Consider the following 23,788-nt stretch of genomic DNA (forward strand, 5'->3'; position numbering starts at 1 on the left):
TTTGTATCTGCTATTGCCCTGTAGGAATTTGAGTTTGTTAGATTAACTCTTAAGATTTTGACTCTCAAAAATTCTGAATTTTTTTTTCCAGCCTAGATAGACAGAAGCCTAAAAAATACTGAGTTAAATTTAATATAAAATAGTAGTGATCTTTAGTTTGTTTTCAATAATTGAGTATCTGGGAAAAATAAAGCATCTCTCCCCAGCAGAATGTGTGAAGTATTAATATTGTATATTTCTCATTAGTGTTATTTATACTTTTGTGGCTGCCTCTTCTTTTTATTGTTAACATGTTTGTCTTTTTACTTCCTAAGGCAGTAAAGAATGCTGATGGGAGAACCATTTCCCTAATTTTCAAGTTGTCAAGCTGGTTGCCATAATGGGTGAGTTCAAACTAAAAGCACTTTTCGTCTATAATTAAAAGATGAGAGAGAAAGATTTTTCTCTGTGTGTATGAGAAACGTTTTTATGAAGAAATTTTATGATGTAGTAGATTTAAGTAATGTTTTGTATTTATTTACTTAATAGATTTTCAGTTAAAGCACGTTTTGTGTTAACTGTTAGGGTTTTTGGATGACCGTTTTATGTAGGACATAGTAGGGATATTCAGAATAAATTGTTAAGATGGATTGTGATTTTTCTTAGGATCTTAGGATGGATTGTGATCAATTTTCTTTTGATGGCCAAAGAGAATACTTGATAAAGAAACCTGACTTTTAAAAGTTGAGTAAATGCTGAGGAATAAATTTTTGTAATGACCCGACAATGTTATAGATAGACTGAAGAAAGTAGCAGCATTAAAATAATAAATTAAAATTTTATAACAGAACAGAGCAACATATCCTTGGTACTCAGGGAGGATATGTTTTACAACTCTCGTGAATATCCTGTTGTCTTGTGAATATCCTGTGGTATCATCATGTTAAGGTGAAAGGGAAGCTAAAGTATGGGAATAGGTTGTGGGTGTTCAGTTTACATATCATTTTGTTTTCTTCTTTACCTCCTTTTCTTTTTTATTTTTTGCCTTTTCTCCTTGGGGTGGAGGGTTCCAAGGTGAGGCAGGGATTGGAGAGGGAAACATTACAGAGAAATGGAGCCAATGGCCCACTCTATCCTACATGGGGAAAAATGGACTGAGTAGTTGGAAGCTAAGTTTTTAAATTAGACTCATTCTCATTTCTTAACTGACACATACTTGCCAGTGTTTGTCTTTGTCACAATTTGTCACACTTTTCCAAACACTTGCTTAACAAATGTATTATTTACTCTTATATGTGTATATATGACATTATAGGCCAAAGATCTTAAATTTCTCCATCATCTTTAGTGGAAGGTCTAGCACACTTTTGTGTGTCTACTTGTGGCAGATGTGTAAGCCAAAACTCTACCTTCCTACTTTTTACATTTCTCTTCTGATTTCTCTTTTTGTAACCATGAGTGCAGTGCTGTCATGTAGTCCAAATTCTCCACTCTTTTCAGCTTCACCTCTAGTTCCAAATTGGATGTCCTTTTACTGAACTCCTGTCAACTTCATTTTGGTTATTTTCACTTATGATCTGAGCTGTGTATTATACAAATTGATTTCTACCTTACTTCTCAAATAATGCTTCACTATAGTAAGCCATAAAGCAAAGAACAGTTATTGCTTAAAAACATATACAAAGGTGAACACAGAAAACCATGAGTATTTAAGAGTAAATCACAGATAGCTGAATTTTTGATTGAGGATGTTCTCCTGTATTTTTTTTTCAAATATAATTAATAAGCATATAACGTATCTAATTAACCATTTCTAGTAAAAGATTTTATTTGAAATTATTTCCCAAATGTTTTCTGTGTTTGTGCTCAGCTAAGTGTTCTTTCAGCATGTGTCAGAAACCCACTGCTTCTTCATTGTGACTTGGTCAGACTCTGGGATCCTCTGGGCATCCTCACTGCCTTTTGGATCAACTCATCATGTTTGACATTTATAACCTCCCTAATCTGCCAAGTACCTGTGACCACCACAGAGATTCTTAATAGAGCAAAACCATCTAAGAACTGTTAAAAACAATGCTAATAGTGTGTGTTCACTACTTCGCTTGATCTTTCGTGGATTTGTTAGCTTACATCTTGTCAGGCTCCTCAAAGTAAGTTTCCTGTTGGGTACTTATCTACCATGTGATGCTTCTTCAAGCCAGAAAAAAGAAGGAACTCTGTTAAGTTGCCCTTCATTTGTATGTCCTCTCCTTAAGAAGTTACTTTTATTCAAATTCTTTACTTTCTTACATCTACAATAGAAAATACTTCTCATTTTTTAAACGAGGAAATTAGTATATGTAAATATAAGAAATTTAAGCCATAGCCTTCCCAGGCATTTATTTATTTTAGTATTTTGATATTGAACGTATGAAAATGCCTAAATTCAAGTGTTTAAGTTTCTAGTAATGAAGGAAATAATTGGAAAATAAATACACTTAAATATTAGAGTTCCTCTCTCCCCAGTGTAGAATTAAGGATCTTACCTTTCTTAAGAAGGTTACATCAGATAATTTTATTCCAGTTGATATTATTCTCAGTTTAGTCTTTGTTAAGGGAAGATGTATTTTTGTCAATAAATGACATAGTCAGGCTTGGAGCCGTGGACAGTATACATGTTGTAATTACATTATGCTTGACTGGTGCAGTTACTATTTGGCTAAGCTAATGTTATGATGAAATTTTGTGTTACAAAGGATACTTTGTGAAGGATTATAAACATTTCTCTAAAAATAGAAATTAATAAAATCTTTAGAGCCGTTAATTTTAATATGCAAATAGTTTCACTATATAACAATATATTGAATGGTATAAAAACTTAATATATTAGAGAAGTCAGCTGTTTGTGTATTTGAAAGACTGATGAAGCCTTTGAATTACCACATTCTTTTTAATTATTTCCCCTTAGAGTATAAAGCATGTTTTAATTATTACTACTCTGGAACATAAATTATTGCTCACCAAAATGGTTGCATTTTAAAATGTAAGCAGTAAAGTCCCTCAATTCCTTTATTTATCAGTTGTTGATTATCATTAGTAGAATTGATTTACTAGTGAAAATCAATTAAATTTTTCCTGAAGTTTTCCGGAGAGCATATAATTTGTATTACTAGGAGGCTTGTACTTATAGTCTTGCAAAGAAATCTTTGATATATTTGGAAGAGATGAAAAGTTCATAGTTCATGATCCTTTCACTCAGTTTTATAGATTCAGTACTTTGAATGGATTTTTCTTGCATTGTTACTTTTTAAATTGTTACTGGCTAAGATCATTAAATAGTCTGTTAAATGTGTGTAGTCATGTTGAGCCTTATGGGGAAGAAGTTCAAGAAAACACTTCCAAATATCAGTAGTGCATTATCCACAGATAAAGATTTTCTTTGTTTCTGACTTGAAGTACTGATAAAAGAGAACTCTAAAAGGAATTCTGTACTTTGAATATACATGCTAAATAATGATGATATTTATAGAAAGTTGTTTATTGTTTTAATTAAGATTTTAGGTGTCTTGTTGGTGTTTTGTTTAGGAGTCATAGAAAATAACACAGGGCTGTTTTGACCCATATCCTAGGATGTTACATCATTAGAAGAATCAGAATGACTTTTTCTTGCCTATAAATGTCTCATATGTCGACACCTAGTATGTTGCTAGTGCTTGGAGTATAGTGCAGTTTTAATGTTACTTGTTTTCAGTTTTTAAAGAATTAAAATTTTATTTCACCAGAATAACAGAAGTGTAGGCATTGAGAATGTTCTAGATGCAGTTTTGCGTTAATTTTTGTGTGTGTATGTGGTTAGGAAGATTGGCCCTGAGCTAATGTGTTGCCAATCTTCCTTTTTTTCTTGAGGAAGATTGTCACTGAGCTAACGTCTGTGCCAGTCTTCCTCCATTTTATGTGGGATCCTGCCACAAGGTGGCTTGACAAACAGTGCTAGGTCTGTGCCCGGGATCTGAACCTGCGAACCCTGGGCTGCTGAAGTGGAGTGTGCAAACTTAACCACTGTGCCACTGGGCTGGCCCCACATTAGTGCATTTTTTGCATTAGATTTCACTATAAATTTTGTGTTTGATGTCTATGATAAATACATATTGAAATTACAATTCTGTCTGTATGTTACTTTAAAAATACGTAGATGATCAGCAAGCTTTGAACTCAATCATGCAAGATTTGGCTGTTCTTCATAAGGCCAGTCGACCAGCATTATCGTTACAGGAAACCAGAAAAACAAAATCTTCATCACCAAAAAAGCAGGTATTTGTTTCAATAATATTTTAATAAATATATATTGTTGTTTTGTAAATTATTTTCCTTGAATATTGTGATCTTATAGAGAGTTTGTTTACAGTGTTTAGCTTTTACGCTTTTGAATCACATATTTTGTTGTCTGTCATGCATTTTTCCATAAGAGTGTATGTTTTTAAAAAACGGTAGTTTTATTTAATGTGCTAACTGCTCTCTAAAACTGATATTTCATCCATTCTTAAAGCACTTAAGATAAGCAAATGATTTTTATTTAAAATAGTCTATTATTTTGTATATTTACAAATGAGGATCATTTTGATTCTTATAAAGATAATTTGTTTGGGATGTCCACTATGAAAAGTGGAAATATACTATTCTACATTTCCCTTTAACAGTATTCTCAAATGTCTTCTAGCCGTGATGCCGTCGCTGATAGGTCTTGGTGCTTTCCTCTTGAGCCCAGATTCAGCAACTTGGTTCTCAACTCAGCTCTTTGGCAGACACTATCAGTCGATTGGAGTTGACACTGAAAATGAAACCTCCCTCCCCTGCTTTAAAAATATCTCTATTTTAGATGAGTGACTAAGAAAAAAATGATTTGGAAATTTTATGTGATCTCTGAAATGATTTGTCATTTCATTACAGAATGATGTCCGAGTCAAATTTGAACATAGAGGAGAAAAAAGGTAAAGAAAGAGACACTACATGCCGGTTTGTTGATTTAATCAAATGTGCGTCCTAGTTAAAGCCATTAGAGATTCTTTCTAAATTTTAATGAAGATTCATGGCTTGCAAGTTGAGAGTGGAATAATAGTCCTTGGTATTGTGTAACATGCACTTAGACTTAAGATAGAATCTGTCAAAATTCAGGCTAAACATTAAAAATTACTGATGTTTTTACTTCGTAATATTAGGAAATACATAAGATCATCACCTAATGCACCCTTTAAATATTACCATTTCCTTCTATTTTACTCAGTGGAAATTAAATATATTTCTCCTCATCATAATTATATCATTCCTTCAGATACTCTACAGAATTTATGTATTTGGACTCAGCATCCACAGTTTTGATTATTCTCAAATGTCAATCATACAACATGTATTTAATTAGTAACATTGAGGAATGAGAGTTGGAATGGTGGCTGTAAATTATTTAGCACAGGTGTAAGCCTAGCCTTCCACTGGATATCTGTGTCTCAGTGCATTGGTGGAGGTGGTGGTAGTGATTGACAACAGAATTGCTAGCAAGGCCTAATAGGAGTTAGAGAAGATAGGATTTCATTTCTGTTATTAGTATCTCATTAAATTAATTTAATGAAAGATCTATCCATTTTAGGGACTTTAAAAAGGCTCACAAATGATATAACCTGAAGATGTAAAAATGTTTTACACGGATGTTTAAAAAATGGGATATACCAGATACACCTTACAAGTGTTGTCAAATCTTCTTTTTTCCTATTACAATTCTTCTATGGATATTTTCTCAATTGTAATTTATTTTTTGAGTATTTACTATATGGTGGGCCATGAAGGAATAAAGTGAGTGAAACAGACATCGTTCCTCCCCTTAGAGAGTTCACAGTCTAGCTACAGTAGTCTCCAAGCTCAGGTGCATGCTCCCCAGGGGCAGCACAGGCCAACCCTTTGCAATATAGGAAGAAAATACTAGAATTTTAAAATTTTAGTCCTCTGAAGATATTTATTTTGGGGGTATGCTTACATGATGTGCTCAAAAACGTGGAGTTGATAAGGGTACAGAAATCAAAATTTGAATCCCCAAAGAATGGCTTTATTCTTCTTAACAGTTTTGTTACATTCCGTTTATGGATGTCACATAGTTGGGTTTAATCACTCTCAACAAACATTTTAGGTTGCTCTGTAATATTCATATAACAGTTTCAGTGAGAGTTATAAACTACAGAGCATTCTGAGAATTTCTTTTTTATAATTTTTATTAGGATAGAACAAACTTGAGTTTTTTAACTTTGTGTTAAGAATTAGTGCACTTGATCAAAATTGAGCTGTTGTAGTGTTCAAGTAAAGTGAATGTTAACATTTTTGCTTAATTTTGTATTTCTCTACACAAGAGATAAATCTGATATGTTATTAACTATGCCTAAAAAAATAAAATATCTTAAAATTCTGTCTCTATAGAATCCTTCAGTTCCCCAGACCAGTTAAACTGGAAGATCTGAGGTCTAAAGCTAAAATTGCCTTTGGACAGTCTATGGATCTCCATTATACCAATAACGAGGTAAAAACATATAGTTTAACTTTCAGTAGTTCTTTGGAAAGTAGTGTGTTCATTTAAGAGATTGCTTTAAGACTGTTGTGCTTTTATTTAGGGATTGATAAGGATAGAAAAATAATCACAAGTAAATTTGTAAATTTTAACTTATTAAAGTGAATTTTTCCATTGTGGAAAATATTGAAAGGTGCTACTCTGCAAATAATTGAATGAGAATCTATTAAAGGAGGAAATATATGTATTACGAAGAAGTTTGTTGCTTATTTGTTTTATTTTTCTCTGTGTACTTTATTGATGAACTCTTTTTTTCTCATACTCTACACTTGACTACAGAGACAATAGAGCTTTGGTAGTTGGCCAGTTTCGTTAAAACTTAAAGGATTATTTTCATGTTGTAGACATGTTTAGATCAGTATGTTTACGTTTGGGAGTCAGTACACGTGATCTTAGAGCTCACTCTGGCACTGAGGAGCTCTGTGTTCTGGGGAACCTGCTTTTGAACCTTCTGTAAAATTCAGTTTGGATTACATCACCTCTGAGGTTTCTTTCAGGTCCTATGAGATCTCAAGATATTGAGATCTTGAAATTTTCAGGGACGATTTAGTTAATTGGTTAATTTGTTGTTGGGTTTTTCTCTCAGAAAATACTTGTTGAATTTGCCAGGTATAATGCTGTGGTTTGTGAATTGCAGCTCCTCATGGAGTTTATAGACTTGTGGTAGAAGCAGATAATTAATAAATGAATTGTATAAATATATGGAGTTCTTTGAAGGAAATGCATGAAGTGTTGTGATAGAGAATAAAGGCAAGGGCAGTAGTGTCCTATTTAGATAGTACTCAGGAAGAACTAACTGTGATGCTAATATTTAAGCACTGAGACGAAGTGTGAAAGACCAACCCTGCAGGGAGTTTAGGGGAAGACCGTTCCTGGTAGAGAGAGCAGCTTGAGAGCAGTGCATACCAAGATCCTAAGACAGAAAAGACCTGTGCTTTTCAGGAATGGAAAAGGTGCAAGTGGGAATGGAGTGACACTGGAGAGCTCAGTAAAAATTAGTTTGAGAAAACATGTGAAAGTGCTTTGCAAATGTTAAAGCATTGTGCAAATAAAAATATTTGAAAATATTATATTTTCAAATAAATTCTTGTTAATTTAAAGCAAAAGAATATGCTAATGTAGCTTGTCTGAAGAAACCGCTTGCAGCTGAAAGTGGAAAATATTTTGATAAAGTAAAAATCCATATCCAAACAAATAATATCCCTGAACAAAGTGATGAATACCATCCTATAGTAATACCTTAAAATTTTATTTTTCAAATACTTTTTGGGTTTTCAGTTAGCCATGAATACCTCTTGTTGCCTGGCCCTGTCTTGGTACTTACTATTTCTGTTTGTGCTGGTCTGATTTTCAGCTGCTAGCCCCTGAGACTTTGAGGGCGTTTCAGAGGTACAGCCGTAGGATTTAGGCTGAAGTACATATGGGGGTGACAGGTGGGAGATGAGGCTCAAGGAGGGGGTGTGGGTGGGAGGTGGGGATGGATGGCCTCCACTTACCCACAGTGGTAACTTGCTGGATAATACACCCTTTATAGGCCTCCTGCTCTTCCGTATCTTCCCCATTCCCCTACCAGTGCTTCCTAGTATTTTTTCCCCACATAAACAGACTTGAACTTGAATCTTTATCTCATGGTATGATTCTATGGGAACTCAGATATATCTTTGTTTCTGTTTGTTCTAAAATTATATCATGGAAAACTTTCAGATGCCAAGATACCTTAAGACTACAATATTGTCTTGATCTACCAGCCTAGTAGGTCTATCAAGAAAACTGTTAGTTTGACATGATTTGTTCACATATTTTATGTATTCTAGCTCCTAGAGTTGCTGTTTATTTTCTGAGTTCTCCCAATTTGTTTATATAATTTTTGTAGTGTTTTCTTGAGGATTGACATCAAACTAACTGATCTATAGTTTCAGGAATCCTCTCCCATTTTTAAAACTTGGAAAATTTCTCCATTTTCAGTTTCTTTTGCTCATGATTTCTGAAAGATTTTTGGGAGTGATTCTACCATTATATATGGGTGGCCTCTTGGCAGGAATGTGGTAGAGGAGGCATTAGGGTAAGATGATGTTGTTTAAAATTTCTTGCAATTCAGACATCCTGTGAGAGTCTGTGATTCTGTGAGTTACCCATGTCCTGATTCACATCATGACAAACCCAGTGCATGCCCTTGGACATTGAGGGTACTGGGGAAAAACTTAGAAGGGGTGTTAGTTTCGTGGACCTGTGGACAAACAAAAAACTTATTTATACTGCTTGTTATTCCAGTTCTATAAATATTTTTTCTAGTGTAATATAAATTCCAGTGTTCTAAAAGAACCATTATTCTATAAACTTCTAGTTTGCCAGAATCAAAACAACCAGGAAATTTAAGCTGGGATTGGTTGGATTTGTTAGTTGAGTTCCTCTTTAATAAAATGTTGAGTGTGTATGTGTTTGTTGTCATGGAGGGTAGACGTGGGAGTGTGCAGGCAAAGTAAGTGGATGTTCTGAGATCTTTCCCACTTTCGATGAGAGACGAAGGAAACTTTCTTAGGACTCTTTTCATGTTTTAATATGTAAAGTCAGGAAGATAATTTACTTCTTTCCAATTTAGGTTCTATTTAATGGGTTTTGGGACTCAATTTTTAGTTTCCTTTCCAGAAAGGATTTATATTAACATATTACTGATCTATCAATAATAAGCCAGAGGGAAATAGATTTCATGAATGAGGCTGAAATGAATTCACCAAGCAGGAAAACATTATGTGGTTTATATAGTATACTTTAGACAAGCTGGGACTTGTTCTTGACTGTTAGTCCTCATTTTAAAATTTGTAATAGGTGGCCTTAGAACATACAAGGGATCACATTAGAACTGGAGGCAGTAGTCTAAGCTACTGCTCCAGGCACTCCTCCAGAATGTCCAGATTTCATGTTAGCAAACTGAAGAAGAGCAGAATCATTTATGTTAATATTTTGTTTATGTGATTTAAACTAGTGTCTTTTCCCCCCAAAGCAACAGTATCTTGGAGAAGTAGACAATCCAATTTATAAATAAAATCTGTAGTAGAAGTAAATATTCAGGTTTTCCCCCTTAAACAAAAAATTGGCAAAACAGTCCTTATCATTGCTTTAAAATGTTTTTAGCGCTTAAAGTATAATAAAAGAATGTTGAAGACATGAACAAGATGTACCAATATGGTTCATTATTGATAGGAAAATGAAATGAATTTAATTAAGTAGAACAGGCTTGTTTTATAATACCAAACAGTTATTATTCTTTTTTTATTATAAGAAAATTCTCATGGGGAAAAAAAGGGCCTTGTTAGTAGATAGGTTGTAGTAGTATAAAATTAGCTACAAACAGGAATTGGGGATATAATTTCAAGTACAGAGTAAGTAAATGTAAGCAGATTGTAGGATGGAATTCACATTAGTCCTGCTTTCTATTTGTGTCTGACAGCCTTTCTTAAAACAAGGAATTTTTTAAATAAAGAAATCTGCAGAGAATGAATGAACATCACGTCAGCTAGTGGGTTTGGGTACAGATGAAGCTTTCACCTTATCATATTTGTTGAACAATATTTACCAAGTGATTGCTCTTTCCTGTGCTCTGTGTTAATTGCTGGGGGGGGGGGGCGGTCCTTGTCCTCAAGGAATTTATACTGTAGAGGACCCAAAACTAACTAGGCCTTTACATTTGAGTGACTTATGTACTGTGCTATAGGCTAACAAGTGTGAAATATGTTCACTTCTTAGTCTATCCTTCTTTCAATGAAATGGAATATACTTTGAAGATTATTGACTGAGTCGTCTTAAACTTAGTAAAGTTTACTTTTTTTTTAAAGAAGAAAAAAGTATTTTGATTTTAAGTTGTGTGAATCATGCTTTTTCTCATAGGTGCTTTGTCCTTTATAATCTCTGATTCATGAGAAGACTAATGAAAGCAGATTTCCACACTTAAGATTTACTATGGGATTTTTAGCTTATTTGTTTTAGAGTGTAGTAGTCAAATCACCAGGGTCAAAGAAGGAGCCCCAGGTGGTCTGTAGATTGCAGGCAAACTATTAATGGCACCCCTCCATGGCAGCTGTCACAGATGCTCATTGTATTTGCTGTGTTGATAAGCACACTGGGTAACAATACAAATCCATGGTTACTATTAAAAAAAAAAAACTGAAATTTTCATCAATACAGATGGAAGATAGTACCTTTATTTTATACAGTTTTTATATGTACTCCTTAATGCTGTTTTGGAGTGAAGATACTGTAACTTAACTTCAGCAATATTATGGAAATATCCTAGAAAATTAATCTTTAATTTTCAAATATGTTTTCTGGAAGAATTTAATGGTTAATAAAGCAAAAAACATTTCATCCAGATTCATTTTATGATTTCAGTGGTGGCAGGATGGCTGATCTAGTGGTTAAGATTTGAAGCTCTCACGGCTGGAGCCGAGGTTCGTTTCCTGGTCAGGGAACCACACCATCCAACTGTGGGTTGTTATACTGTGGCGGCTGCCTGTTGCTGTGATTCTGATAGCTATGCTACCAGTATTTCTAACACCAGCAGGGTCACCTGTGGTGGACAGGTTTCAGTGGGGCTTCCACCCTAGGAAGAGGGCTGGCCACCCACTTCCAGAAAAAGTGGCCATGAAAACCGTCTGAGTAGCAGCAGAGTATTGTCTGATATAGCACTGGAAGGTGAGAGGATGGTGCAAAAGACCAGGTAGGGTTCTGTTCTGCTGTACACAGGGTCACTAGGAGTTGGAATCCACGCAAGGCCACTAACAACCAAGGGTGGGAAGAGCAAAACATTTTAGATAGCATATATTCATGTGGAATTTCATTACACTGACAAAGAGCGAGGTATTTTGAGATTTATAATTTTGTAGTAATGGAGATGCTCCTGGAAGGACTTGACTGGGTGAGATGGCTGCATGATTCCTTGTGTTCCTTTTTGTTTAGTTGGTAATCCCATTAACTACCCAAGATGACTTGGACAAAGCTGTGGAACTGCTGGATCGTAGTATTCATATGAAGAGCCTCAAGATATTACTTGTAATAAATGGAAGTACACAGGTATGAATTGGGACTTTTTTCAGTAAGGATTATAGGCTTTATGCTTGTAAAACCCAATATATGAAACATGGTTCCATTCTATAATCATCGATCTATTTTCAATATGATTAAATATAAACATACACATTATAATTGCTATAGTTTAATATCCTTACTCCTTACAACTTTAGCCAAAATTACAAATAAGTATAATATACTATACATAAGAAACTAATAGAAACTGAGAAATTAGGAAGAATTATGTTAGAATTAAAATTCCCAAGAGTAGATTTGATGAGACCCACAAACCATATAGAATATCTAGGTTGTATTTGGTAGGGGAGAGGATTCTGTTTAAAGCCCTAAAGCGGAAGAAGAATAGCATTGATCACCCTTTTTCCTTTGTAGGCTACTAATTTAGAACCACTGCCATCACTAGAAGATTTGGATAACACAGTATTTGGAGCAGAGAGGAAAAAACGGCTTTCTATAATAGGTAAGAAAGCTAATGTTTGAGTCATGAAATGGAATGGATGATTTCTCAGTTTCTTCTTCATCCTTTAATATAGGGTGACACTAAACATAACCCTAATAAATAGCCTATCTCTGTGCTCACTGTAATTTACCTCAGTTAATTACGTTCTGGTATCTGAGGTCGCTTGAAAAGTTATGTCAAGTATTGCAGGATTCATAATCTCCAACTTACATATTTTCTTTCTTTAAATATCCAGGGTATTTTAATGTTTAACAAATTCAAATAAAACCTCAAACAGATAGACTGAAGGGAAAAACTTAAAAGAAATAATTCTAATATATTAAAATTAATGGATGGACTTAGTTCATAAGCCTTTCTCTAAGTTTTAGTTATTGCCAAGAATGCTATCAAAATAAAGATTGCCAAGAGTTTCCAGATTATGCTTTATTATTACTTTATTAGTATTCAGTTTTTATTTGTCATTAATAATACACTGTTATAATGAAGCTTGTGGTATAAAGAAAAATGGATCCTGTGTGCTGTTTTTATAGGAGGTCTATTAGAGAGGCATGGGCTGGGCAGAGGGGCGCTCTACTGCCCAGTTGTGTGTATCTTCTTCAATTTGTACAAAACATTGATAATCTACATTTTTATGTGATAAAAGCATTACGTTGCTCAAACGCCACTGGTATAAATATTTTTAACAGGGCAGCAAGTGTGATCATTAAAGATAGCATGAAAACATGCGACGGATGGATTTGAAGGGGAAAGCTGGAAGAGGAGGCAAAGCATGAATAGGGAAGAAGTAGGAGAGTGGGACAAAATAAGAGATGATGTGGGGAACCTAAGACCAGTAAGAGAAGAGGCGTGTTAGTAACAAAAGAAAAGAGCCAATTGATCTGTGAACCACCAAAAACTCTGTTACTCATCTTCTGTTTTGGTCCCTAGAAGAAGCTATTTTATGACTACTTCCTTCCAAGTGTGTGACTTATATAAGTCCTACTTTTGGTTTCAGAAATGCTGGAAATGTGAGCAGCAGAGATAATATACAAATAAAATAAAAATTTCTTTTCTTCCTTTGGATGTATTGTGATATAATTTAAAATTTTGGTGAAAAAACATGAGAGATATCTGAATTCAAATTCCGGCTAATTAACCTGAGACTAGTACCTTTGTCCACATCTTTAAATCATGGGATTGTTGTAGTAGTAAATTGAGAGAACACTTTTAAAGTACATTCTACTTTTCAAACTAGAAAGCATGACTATTATTAATCACACATTTCTTTCTTTATTTCCCTTATCACATTATAGTATCTATCATTTTAAAGTAAAAATTGCCAATTCACTTTAGTTGCATTAGACAGAACAAGCTAAATGCACTAAATTGATGTTTTAAATTCATTTTGAATTGAAACTGTACTGAGTACCTCACTCTTGTTCTACTAATAAATATTCTTGTTGTTTGACTTCAGTGCCAGAAGAAGAAGAAATTGGAAATTATAAAGTATAAAATTTCTGGTCTTTTATTGGCACCTCCTTAAACTTGGAATGGCTTTGATAGATAGGACTATTATCTTTTTTCCTAATTCATTGACAGTTCTTCCCTGTAATTATTGTCATAAAAGACAGCTAGAGGAAAAACTTCCTTTGGGCTTGGAGTATATGCTGGTGTGGAGGTTGCAACCAAGAGTGCATTGGCATACCCATTACTAACAAAAGTTAAGAAAAATGGGGTATCAAGTAAGGAGATGAAGATGTTTTCATAGCCTTTTTCCCCCATCTCCTTTTAGTAATGAATATATTGATCTTCATTTATAAACAAGGGTATATGGAAGGAATAAAAATATTAGGGACCATGTGATCATAGTTGTTACAAAGCCTAAATCAACTGCTGGCTCAAAGTTGAGTCCCTAATCATTTTAGAGTCAAGTGTAGAAAATTCTCTCTTTTATGCACATCTCTTGGTAATCATTTTGTTCTCTTTCTCTCTGTCTCATCACTAACAGGTGCTGGCATATACTTAAAATGACCCCTTTTACGTAAGGCAAAAGCCTTGTTGGCTTTAAATCTGACCAGAACTTAAATGCCCATGTAACTGCCCCTATCTTTTTTATAGTTTAATTTCAAAAAATTAGGAAGAAAGGAGAGAAACTGTGTTAATAAACATAGCATTATTGCTGTAGAGCCAGGTAAAAATAAAGTGAATTATTGTCTCATAAGAAATGATGTGATTAATTAGATGAATTATATTAGATTCTCTGATTTTCCAAACTATGAAGAAATTTAATTCCAGGAATATGGCTTGCCACAGAAAAGCTGAATTTTTTTTTTTAACTCTTTATTGGCTCTGTAGTGCTCACAGATTCATTTTTTTCCTTGTTAGCATGGCATGTGTGGTTCCTGCCTGTTATTTTCCCTCCTGCCTGAGAAGTAAGCCTCTAATGATGCACAAACTTTGTGTTTCCTTGCACACGCTACACTGTTTCAATTCTCAAAGACTTTGCTAGCACCACTCTCTCTTTTTTTTTTTTTTTGAGGAAGATTAGCCCTAAGCTAACATCTGCCACCAATCCTCTTTTTGTTGAGGAAGACTGGCCCTCAGCTAACATCCATGCCCATCTTCCTCTGCTTTATATGTGGGATACCTGCCACAGCATGGCTTGCCAAGCAGTGCTGTGTCCGCACCTGGAATGCGAACCAGCAAACCCCTGGCCGCCCACATGGAACGTGCTCACTTAACCACTGTGCCACCGGGCGGGCCCCGAAAGCTGAATTTTAAGTACCCGAGAATAAAATCCAGGATTCCAAATTGAAAACAGTTTAATATGGACTAAATGACTAAGAAGTAATCTCACCTTAGGTTTCTAAAGATTAAAGAGAGGGAATGGAAAGAACATCATGGAGCCAAATGTGCATAGCACGTGTTCATTATGAATCATTTCACCATCACAACACCCTTGCAAAGGGGGCATTTAGTCCCATGTTTACAGATGAGGAAACAGGTTCTTGGAGATTGGATAACTTTCCCACAGACACACAGCTGGTAAATAACTAGAACTGGGATTCAAACTGAGGTCTGACTCTAAAGCCCGTATTCTTGCCACTACATCCTGATGCCTTCCATAAATTACAGTAAAAGATAATGTACGTTTGGGTACAAACGACCTCTGGAACTTCAGAAGCAGTGACATTTATCTAAAAATCTTCATTGTATTATCAACCCCATAATGCAGTTGTCAGCAGTCAGAAGAACGTACCGCTTAATAAGTAGAAAGGAATATTACAGTGAGGTTAATAATAATAGTAGAGTGAGAATTTATAAAGGTATAAAAACATTTGAAGTTTTACAGACATGACTGTTGTGATAAGTTTTAATAAAAACTGGATTTTAGTTGCTAAAATTATTCATACTCTAGTCCAGAAATTCTGTGTGTATATATTAAAACAAATTGGTTCCCTGCTGATATTTATAAAATCATATAATTTTTCTCCTATGAGGTCCCACTAGTAGAGATAGAAGCTCCCCTCCCCCGGGATACATTCCGGATGAATTACACCAGGTTGCCCGGAATGGGTCATTCACCAGTATCAACAGTGAAGGAGAGTTCATCCCAGAGAGCATGGATCAAGTAAGCAAAAGCTGGATGTGGTTTGTCATTTCATTTAAAGGGATGTTGTGTGGTTTGGCAGGTATCTCAGGTGTGTGTGTGTGTGTGTGTTTTACCTCTTCTCCAATTCTATATCTTCTTTCTTAAATGAACAAAACAATAGAAAATATAGGAAAATGCCCACTAGTTTTCATCTGCTTTTGTGCATTTATGTATAAAGAAAGCCGGATTTTCTTATATTGCTCATCCATAAATGAAGGAATGCATTTGTTCATAATCCTGCAATTAACATTCAGACCTTTTCATTAACACTTGAGACTACAAATATTTAACTTTTTGAAACTGGGGTTTGTCAACTTTCTGAAACATCTTTAAATGTTTTTTAATTTTTAAATGTTTTGAAAAGTTTTTTAGTGTGGAAGTATTTTCATGGAGTTGTTTCCTTACATTACCTTGGCTGCTTATACTGTTGTAGGAGTTTACATTTTCTAATAATGTAGCGGTCACGGTGTCATTAGTCTCAGTTTGAGTGGGGCCATTGTTCAGTTTTCAGTAAGCAAAATTATGTGAAATCTTTTAGCTTTTAATTATTTAGCTAATAGACCAGATAGAGAAAGAATATATTTCTCTTAGGAAAATTTGAAGTTATAGCCTACCTAACAAGGGACAACTACATTTAAAACGTTTAAAAATGAGTAATTCTAGGGGGTGACTGCTGTTTGATAGGAGGTTTCTTTTTTGAGAACTATAAGTGTTTTGAGATTGTGGTGAGGGTTACTCTCAATATACCAAGAACTATTGAATTGTATGCTTTAAATGGGTGAATTTTATGTTACATGAATTATATCTCAATAAAGCTGTTTAGATTAAAAACAGTAACTTCTTGGTATATCACATTGAATCATGTTGGAACTCTTCATTTTTCTAGATGTTGGACCCATTATCTTTAAGCAGCCCTGAAAATTCTGGCTCAGGAAGTTGTCCATCACTTGATAGTCCTTTGGATGGGTAATGTTGATTGTAGTTTTTGTTTTTAAATATATGTAGGTAAATAAGCGCATATATATATAGCATGTTGAATTATCAACTGTTTTGTGCTACATTCAGAGGAATGTAATTGATACTAGTCTATACTTATGGCAAATGAATTTTTGACAGTTTTGACAAATCCCTTAACCTCATGGGACTGAGTATTTGTATTAGTTAAAATGATATCTGATTATAATATTCTGAGTATTCCTGCTTGCCAAAATTGTGTGTTTGAAGGTAAATGTAAACTTAGAATTTATGTACATTTTACTTTTAAAACTGTATTGGTGAAACCACTATCAAATTTTTCGTTACTATGTTTGGTTTTGGAGATTTCTTGAGTTGTTCACCTGTTCAGGATTATGTTCATTCTGGCACTAAATTATAAATAACTTAACATTCTTGGAAATTGCGACCCAGTATGTTGGTTGTCGTTTAAAACTTAAGGGCTTTTGTGAAGTAGCTGTTCCAGAATATAAACTGGGTCAAGTTGCAGGGTGAATTTTTTGTTAGAAGTGATTCCTCTCTCCTGGTCTCAATAGGATAGTGTTCACCTGTAGCACACAAAATTACCCTGTAGCACACAGAGTCAAATCTTTATTAACATCTTTACCTGTTTAGTCTCCTCTGTGATTGCTTTATGAAAGCAAATTCTGGAAATAGAACTAATGTTGTATGGGGATATACATTTAATTTTCTGTTACCTGTATACATGAAGTCTTTGTGCCCCTGTCTACCTCAAGATAGATATTTAAAACACTTAAATTCAGGGAAATAGTAATGTGAAAGCTGTATGTCAAGTGCTTAATATTTGAAAAACACTGTCCTGAGCGCTTTACATATGTATACGTATATGTATATGTGTGTGTTTGTGTGTATATGCATACACACATATATATAAACCCATATATATATATGTACTTGATGAGTTAGAAGTTATCTTTTGTGTGTGTGTGAGAGAGGAATATTTGCCCTGAGCTAACATCTGTTGCCAATCCACCTCTTTTTGCTTGAGGAAGATTGTCGCTGAGCTAACATCTATGCCAATCTTCCTCTGTTTTACGTGGGATGCTGCCATAGTGTGGCTTGGTCTGCTCATGGGATCCATACCTGCTAACCCTGGGCCACCGAAGCAGAGCACGCAAACTTAAACACTACACCGCTGGGCTGGCCCCTATTATCTCTTTTATAGATGTGGAAACAGTCTCAGAGAAGTGATTTGCCAAGGTTGCAATAGCTAGTTAAGAGACAGAGCTAGGATTGAAACACAGGTGTTTCCAAACCTCTCTAATTCCAAAATATATCATTCTTACCACTATACTCTTTGGGTTAATTTTAAAAGCCAGGCTCTTTGCCCGCATGTACCAAATAAGTGTTTAAAGAGGTTTCTCTTTTTTCACTTATGTTAACATTTCAGAGTGAGCTCCTTTATATATAATATATATATATATATATATATATATATATATATATATATGTATCTCCACACATACATACAGATCAATATTGATATTGCATAAAGATTTTTTTTATATGTCTTATTTACATACTTTCTCTTAATTTAATGTGACATTTTCTTTTAGAGAGAGCTATCCGAAATCACGAATGCCTAGGGCACAGAGCTACCCAGATAATCATCAGGAATTTTCAGGTTAGACTCTACATTCTAAATGTTTACGTATTGAATAATGTTTTGGCTGGGAGGGAGAGGGAAATTAAAAAATAAAAATGTGTAAATGTGTTTTTCATCATTAGAAATATTTTTATTTTTTTAATAAAATATAATTCTCTCATATGTCTTAATAGACTATGATAACCCTATCTTTGAGAAATTTGGAAAAGGAGGAACATATCCACGAAGGTATCATGTTTCATATCACCATCAAGACTATAATGATGGTAAGTTTCTGGCAATTAGACCACAAGAACAGTTTGTTAAAAATATCAAAAGTAATCAAAGTAAAAATAAATTTTAAAAAATTTGATATTTATTTAATACCGTTAGAAATAAATTGTTCCTAAATCACTTAGTTTTCAAGGGTGAAGTGGTGCACCTACAACACGACTGACAAACGATAATGTACAACTGAAATTTCACAAGATTGTAACCTATCATTAACTCAATAAAAAATAATAATAATAATAAAAATACGAAAAACAAAAAAATCACTTAGTTTTCTACTTAAAAAAATTTATTTAGAGAAATCGGATAACTAAAACTATAATAACAGCTTTATGCCAACTTACCTCATAATCCTTAATTTCCCTTAGATGAAAAGGAGTAATTAAAAAATGATATTAAGTAGAAAATTACTCCTTGATGATGAAATTCATACTTGAATTATCTTTTTAAGGGAAAAAATATTATTATGTATAAACTTTCTAGTTTTTGTATTATATTTTAAGTCATTATTGGAAATGAGAATAAAATATATATAGTTTTCTCCTTTTTATCCAAAAGTGAGAGAATGCTATGATTTTATGAATGTTTGTGTATTTTAATGTAAGAGATTATTTGAATTTGTATTCAGATCCTTTCTTTTTCCCCCACTTTTCTCTTCATTTCTGTTTTCACCTTTTCTCGTATTTTCATTTATGACTTCATGATTCAATGTTAACAAGAATATTTCCTTGAACTATTTTAAAAAATACTACTCATAAGTTTAAAACGTATAATTAAATAATCATTGCTATTTCAGTTTTTTAGCCTGGTCACAGGACAAATTTCTGCTCCTTATGTTGCAAGTTTTAAATACTTTCAATACAACATACTAATAAAAGTTGTAAGGTAATTCTGTTTTCATCTTGTAGGTCGTAAAACTTTTCCAAGAGCTAGAAGAACCCAGGGGACCAGCTTCCGGTCTCCTGTGAGTTTCAGTCCTACTGATCACTCCTTAAGCACTAGTAGTGGGAGCAGCATCTTTACCCCAGAGTATGATGACACTCGAATAAGAAGAAGGGGAAGTGACATAGACAACCCTACTTTGACTGTAATGGACATCAGCCCGCCCAGCCGCTGTAAGTCATGGAAACTGGCACAGTGAGATGCACAGCAGCACTTCTACGGAATTTTATGGTATTAAAGACAGTAAATACCAAGCCAGTCCTCAGGGTGATACCATCTTCTCAAAAGAGGCAAAAATAGTATTTCTAAAAGTGGTTGGAATGTCAGGTATAGGCATGGTATTACTGCTAATTCTGTAGATGATTCTGTCCTTGGCTTTTATTAGGAAAATTGTTGCCAGTTAGTCTTTCATTCATTCATTCCACATATCCTTGTTGAGTGCCTAGTACTAAGGTTTCAAATATGATCTCTAAGATATAGTCTAATGGGGAGAATGACGTGTGGAGAAATAATTATAGTATGGCATTTAATCTAGATCTTGAATGTGAATGGGAATTCACCAGTTAAGGAGGTGACATGTGCAAGAGGCTGTGGCATGTTCTGTAAATGAGGAATAGTTCATTTTTGGCTGAAGTGGAGGATGTCTTACTTGAAACAGTGGGAATAGGACTAGAATGGTAACTAAGGCCAGACTGTGAGGGATTTGGACTTTATCACGTAAGCAATGCATAAAGAGATTCATGCTCAAGGATATTTATTGCAGCAATATTTCCATACTCTGGATTCTTCCCTTTTGTGCTAGTGTTGTCATATTTTATTTTTACATCTGTGACTTCACACCACATTGCTGTTATTTTAGCTTTAGACAGCTATCTTTTAAAGTGGTTAAAATAAGAGAAGAATGTCTTTTATGTATACCTTCAGTTTACCTTTTTCTATAGCTCTTTGTTTATGCAGATCCAAGTTTCTGTCAGGTATCAAATTCCTTCTGCCTCAAGAATTGCTTTTAACCTTTCATATACAAGTCTGCTGGTAATAAATTCTTTCAGCTTTTGTTTGTTTGAAAAATATTCATTTCTCTGTTTTTGAAAGATTTTTTTTTCTGGGTATAGACATCTGGGCAGTTTTTTTTTCCTTTCAGCACTTTAAAATTATTTCTCCATTGTCTTCTGGTTTGTATACTTTCTGAGAAGTCTTCTGTAATTCTTGTCTTTATAACTCTGTCTGTAGTATGGTTTTTTCCCTCTGGCTGCTTTCAAGGTTTTCTCTTGTTAGAATGAGAGAGTTGCTCTTTCTGGCTTTCTACATCAGAGGCAAATGAAAAACTACTTTCACATATTGCTGCAATAAAGATTAGAAATAGTGCATCTTACAATCAGTGACGTCTTAGATTGAATGAGAGATGCTATTACATTTGTAATCAGGGGGACAAAAGTGAATCATGGGGATAGGAACATTGTTTGGGTTTAGAATTCTTGGAAAATTGCCTAAAGAAGAAAATTTTCAAAGATGATGATCATTATTAGTTTGGATGATCTTGATTTTTCCCTGTATCCACGCATATTCAATTAAGGATATCACTACTGCAGTATACTCATTTAGTCCTTAACCATTTGTGTGCCATCTGGCTTTTCCATTTTAAGAAAGTGTTCTTTTTTAGCACCTCGTGCTCCAACCAACTGGAGATTGGGCAAACTGCTTGGCCAGGGAGCCTTTGGCAGGGTCTACCTCTGTTATGATGTCGATACAGGAAGAGAATTGGCTGTTAAGCAAGTTCAATTTGACCCTGATAGTCCTGAGACCAGCAAGGTAAGAGTCAGTACACAAGCTACTCTGTCACATCATTAGAAGCATTTTTACTAAAATATAACACACAGTAGAATTTTTTTTTCCTTAATACAAATTATTTGCAAAACAGATAGTAAGATATATTTATCTACTTTGTACTGTGGATTTTTCTCTTTTAGTACTCAGTTATATTCCTAATCTGGTTTAGTGTTGCTTTAGCATACCATCAAGGACTGCTATAGAAATTATTATTTTAGAGATTGTAAAATGCTTATTCCTTGGGAAGTAAAATTTCAGAATGAAATCACCCGATGGTCCATGAATTTCGAATTTTTTGCTTTTACCAATAGTGCTGTAAAGACTTAACAGTGAGTTCTGTCTTTCAGGAAGTAAATGCACTTGAGTGTGAAATTCAGTTGTTGAAAAACTTGCTGCATGAACGAATTGTTCAGTATTATGGCTGTTTGAGGGATCCCCAGGAAAAAACACTTTCCATATTTATGGAGTATATGCCAGGGGTAAGTTAGTACATCCTCTGAAAATAGACATATTCTATTTAAAGTCTTAGTTAAGGAAAGAAAAACAACAAAACTTTGATTATAAAATGTTAAACCTAGTTAAGGACATTTTAGAAGAATTTTAAATTAGAGTTGGGTAATATAATTTTATTTTCTATCCTTTTCATCTATCTTTGTATTTTTTAACTCATTTTTTTAAATTGCTGAAGTATACTAAAATAGGTTACAGCCATCATAGTAGTCCATACTCAGATTTCCCTCAATACCCTAGAAATATCCCTAATAGTTGGTTTACCCAAACCAGGATACTGCCGAGGACCACACATCACATTTAGCTATTATGTCCTTTACTCATCTTTTATTCTAGAACAGTTTTTGCATGACATAGATTTGACAAAGAGACCAGGCTAGTCGTTCTGTTGACAGTCTCATCTCATAGATTTCTCTAATTGCATCCTCATGGTGGTGTTTAATTTGTTCCTTTCCCCTCATTTCCTGTAAACTCCAAGTTAGATCTAAAGTCTAAATCAGATTCAAATTCAGCGTTTTTTTTTAATTAGAATGCACCATAGATGATGTGTGCATTTCGTGTTGTATCCCATTAGGAGACATACAGTTGCTGATTGTGCCACTGTTACTGATTCTAAGATTGAGTGCTAGATTAGGGTGATCAGCATCCCAATTCCTCTCTTGTGAAGTTTTGTTTTTTCCTGAAGACCAGAAAATAATCTGAGCTACAGCAGTGGCACATAGGCATATCTAGTTCCTTTTCAACGGTCTACCTAATGCTTTTTAACACAAATTGATAATCATTGCCTGAGTCATTAATTTCATTAGGAGTTACAAAATGTGATTTGCAAACTCTGTCATTCCTTCTATGTTATTTTTAGTATCTACATTCTAATACTAATGATTTTCAAGATGGTGGTATATTTACTCACTTAAAAATAACATTCACTCCCATAATTTAATACGCAGTATGTTAGAAAAAAGGTTTGATTTATGGGTCTTTAAGGGAGAGTAGCTTATTAGAATTGTATGTAGAATGTACAAGTTGCAATTTAAGCTTATAGATCAATAAAACTGTGGATCAGTATCTGATAGTGATGGTTTTAACCATTCTCAGTGTCACAAGAGCAACAGTAAACTTTGTTTCTTATCATCATGAATAATTAATTGTTTATAATGACATCATTGTTACTGAGTATTGCACTTTTTTATTTTCAAAGATTATGTTGGCAATGGAAATTGGTTTTTTTTTAAAAAATCCCCTTTGGAAAACAAATTGGTGGGATGTATTAAAGAGCATAAAAATATTGAGGCCTTTTGACCTGGTACTCTCACAGAAATTTATTCTACAGAAATAATTCAAAAGACAAAGAAAACTGTGTACATTTTTGTTTTTAGTATTATCTGTGATGGAAAAAAATGAAAATATCAGTGCCCACATGGAAGTAAATTATGGTATTTTCTAAGAGACTGTATATTAAAATTAAAATTGTGAAGGCTATGTAGAAAAGTTGGAGGAAGTCCTATAATAAGAGAGAGAAAAAGAATATACATAAAAGTCTTTTTAAATGATTATATTTTAAAAGTATCTGTATTTGGACAAGGATAGAAGAAACAGAAAAATGAAAATGTGTTATGTTGGGATTGTGATTGATTTTTGTCTTTTATTCAGATTTCCATTACTGTTTGTGCAATGAATATTTAAATTAAAAATAGAAAGTAATTATGAATAAGGGTGAATAGTGATCCAGATTGTGAAGATAAGATTAATTGAAATTGTTAATTGCTTAGAACTGATTTACATCACAGATGGAGATGGGTAATCTTTATATATTTAGCTGTCTTAAGACTAAACCAGGACTTCAGGAAGAGGCATTAGATCCTGTTTCTCATTAGCTACACT

The 23,788-nt window shown here is 34.0% G+C and overlaps 1 protein-coding gene across 3 annotated transcripts in view; it reads left to right on the forward strand.

Annotated features, from left to right (window-relative positions):
* Nucleotides 1-23,788, forward strand: part of MAP3K2 (mitogen-activated protein kinase kinase kinase 2) — an 83,925-nt gene that overhangs the window by 49,554 nt on the left and 10,583 nt on the right. Inside the window, exons 2-14 of one of the 3 annotated variants that reach the window (XM_044769203.2) lie at nucleotides 315-383; nucleotides 4,151-4,269; nucleotides 4,906-4,946; nucleotides 6,418-6,517; nucleotides 11,519-11,632; nucleotides 12,020-12,107; nucleotides 15,587-15,717; nucleotides 16,625-16,704; nucleotides 18,309-18,376; nucleotides 18,532-18,624; nucleotides 19,537-19,743; nucleotides 21,231-21,379; nucleotides 21,745-21,876. In XM_044769203.2, coding sequence (XP_044625138.2) covers nucleotides 380-383; nucleotides 4,151-4,269; nucleotides 4,906-4,946; nucleotides 6,418-6,517; nucleotides 11,519-11,632; nucleotides 12,020-12,107; nucleotides 15,587-15,717; nucleotides 16,625-16,704; nucleotides 18,309-18,376; nucleotides 18,532-18,624; nucleotides 19,537-19,743; nucleotides 21,231-21,379; nucleotides 21,745-21,876 — 1,326 coding nt within the window. In that variant the 5' untranslated portion in view covers nucleotides 315-379. Of the gene's footprint in view, nucleotides 1-314; nucleotides 384-4,150; nucleotides 4,270-4,905; nucleotides 4,947-6,415; nucleotides 6,518-11,518; nucleotides 11,633-12,019; nucleotides 12,108-15,586; nucleotides 15,718-16,624; nucleotides 16,705-18,308; nucleotides 18,377-18,531; nucleotides 18,625-19,536; nucleotides 19,744-21,230; nucleotides 21,380-21,744; nucleotides 21,877-23,788 lie in introns of those variants that run through there. The other 2 variants (XM_070507387.1, XM_044769205.2) reach the window with 2 other exon arrangements.

This window comes from Equus asinus, chromosome 4 (genome assembly GCF_041296235.1).
Source record: "Equus asinus isolate D_3611 breed Donkey chromosome 4, EquAss-T2T_v2, whole genome shotgun sequence".
Taxonomy (NCBI): domain Eukaryota; kingdom Metazoa; phylum Chordata; class Mammalia; order Perissodactyla; family Equidae; genus Equus; species Equus asinus.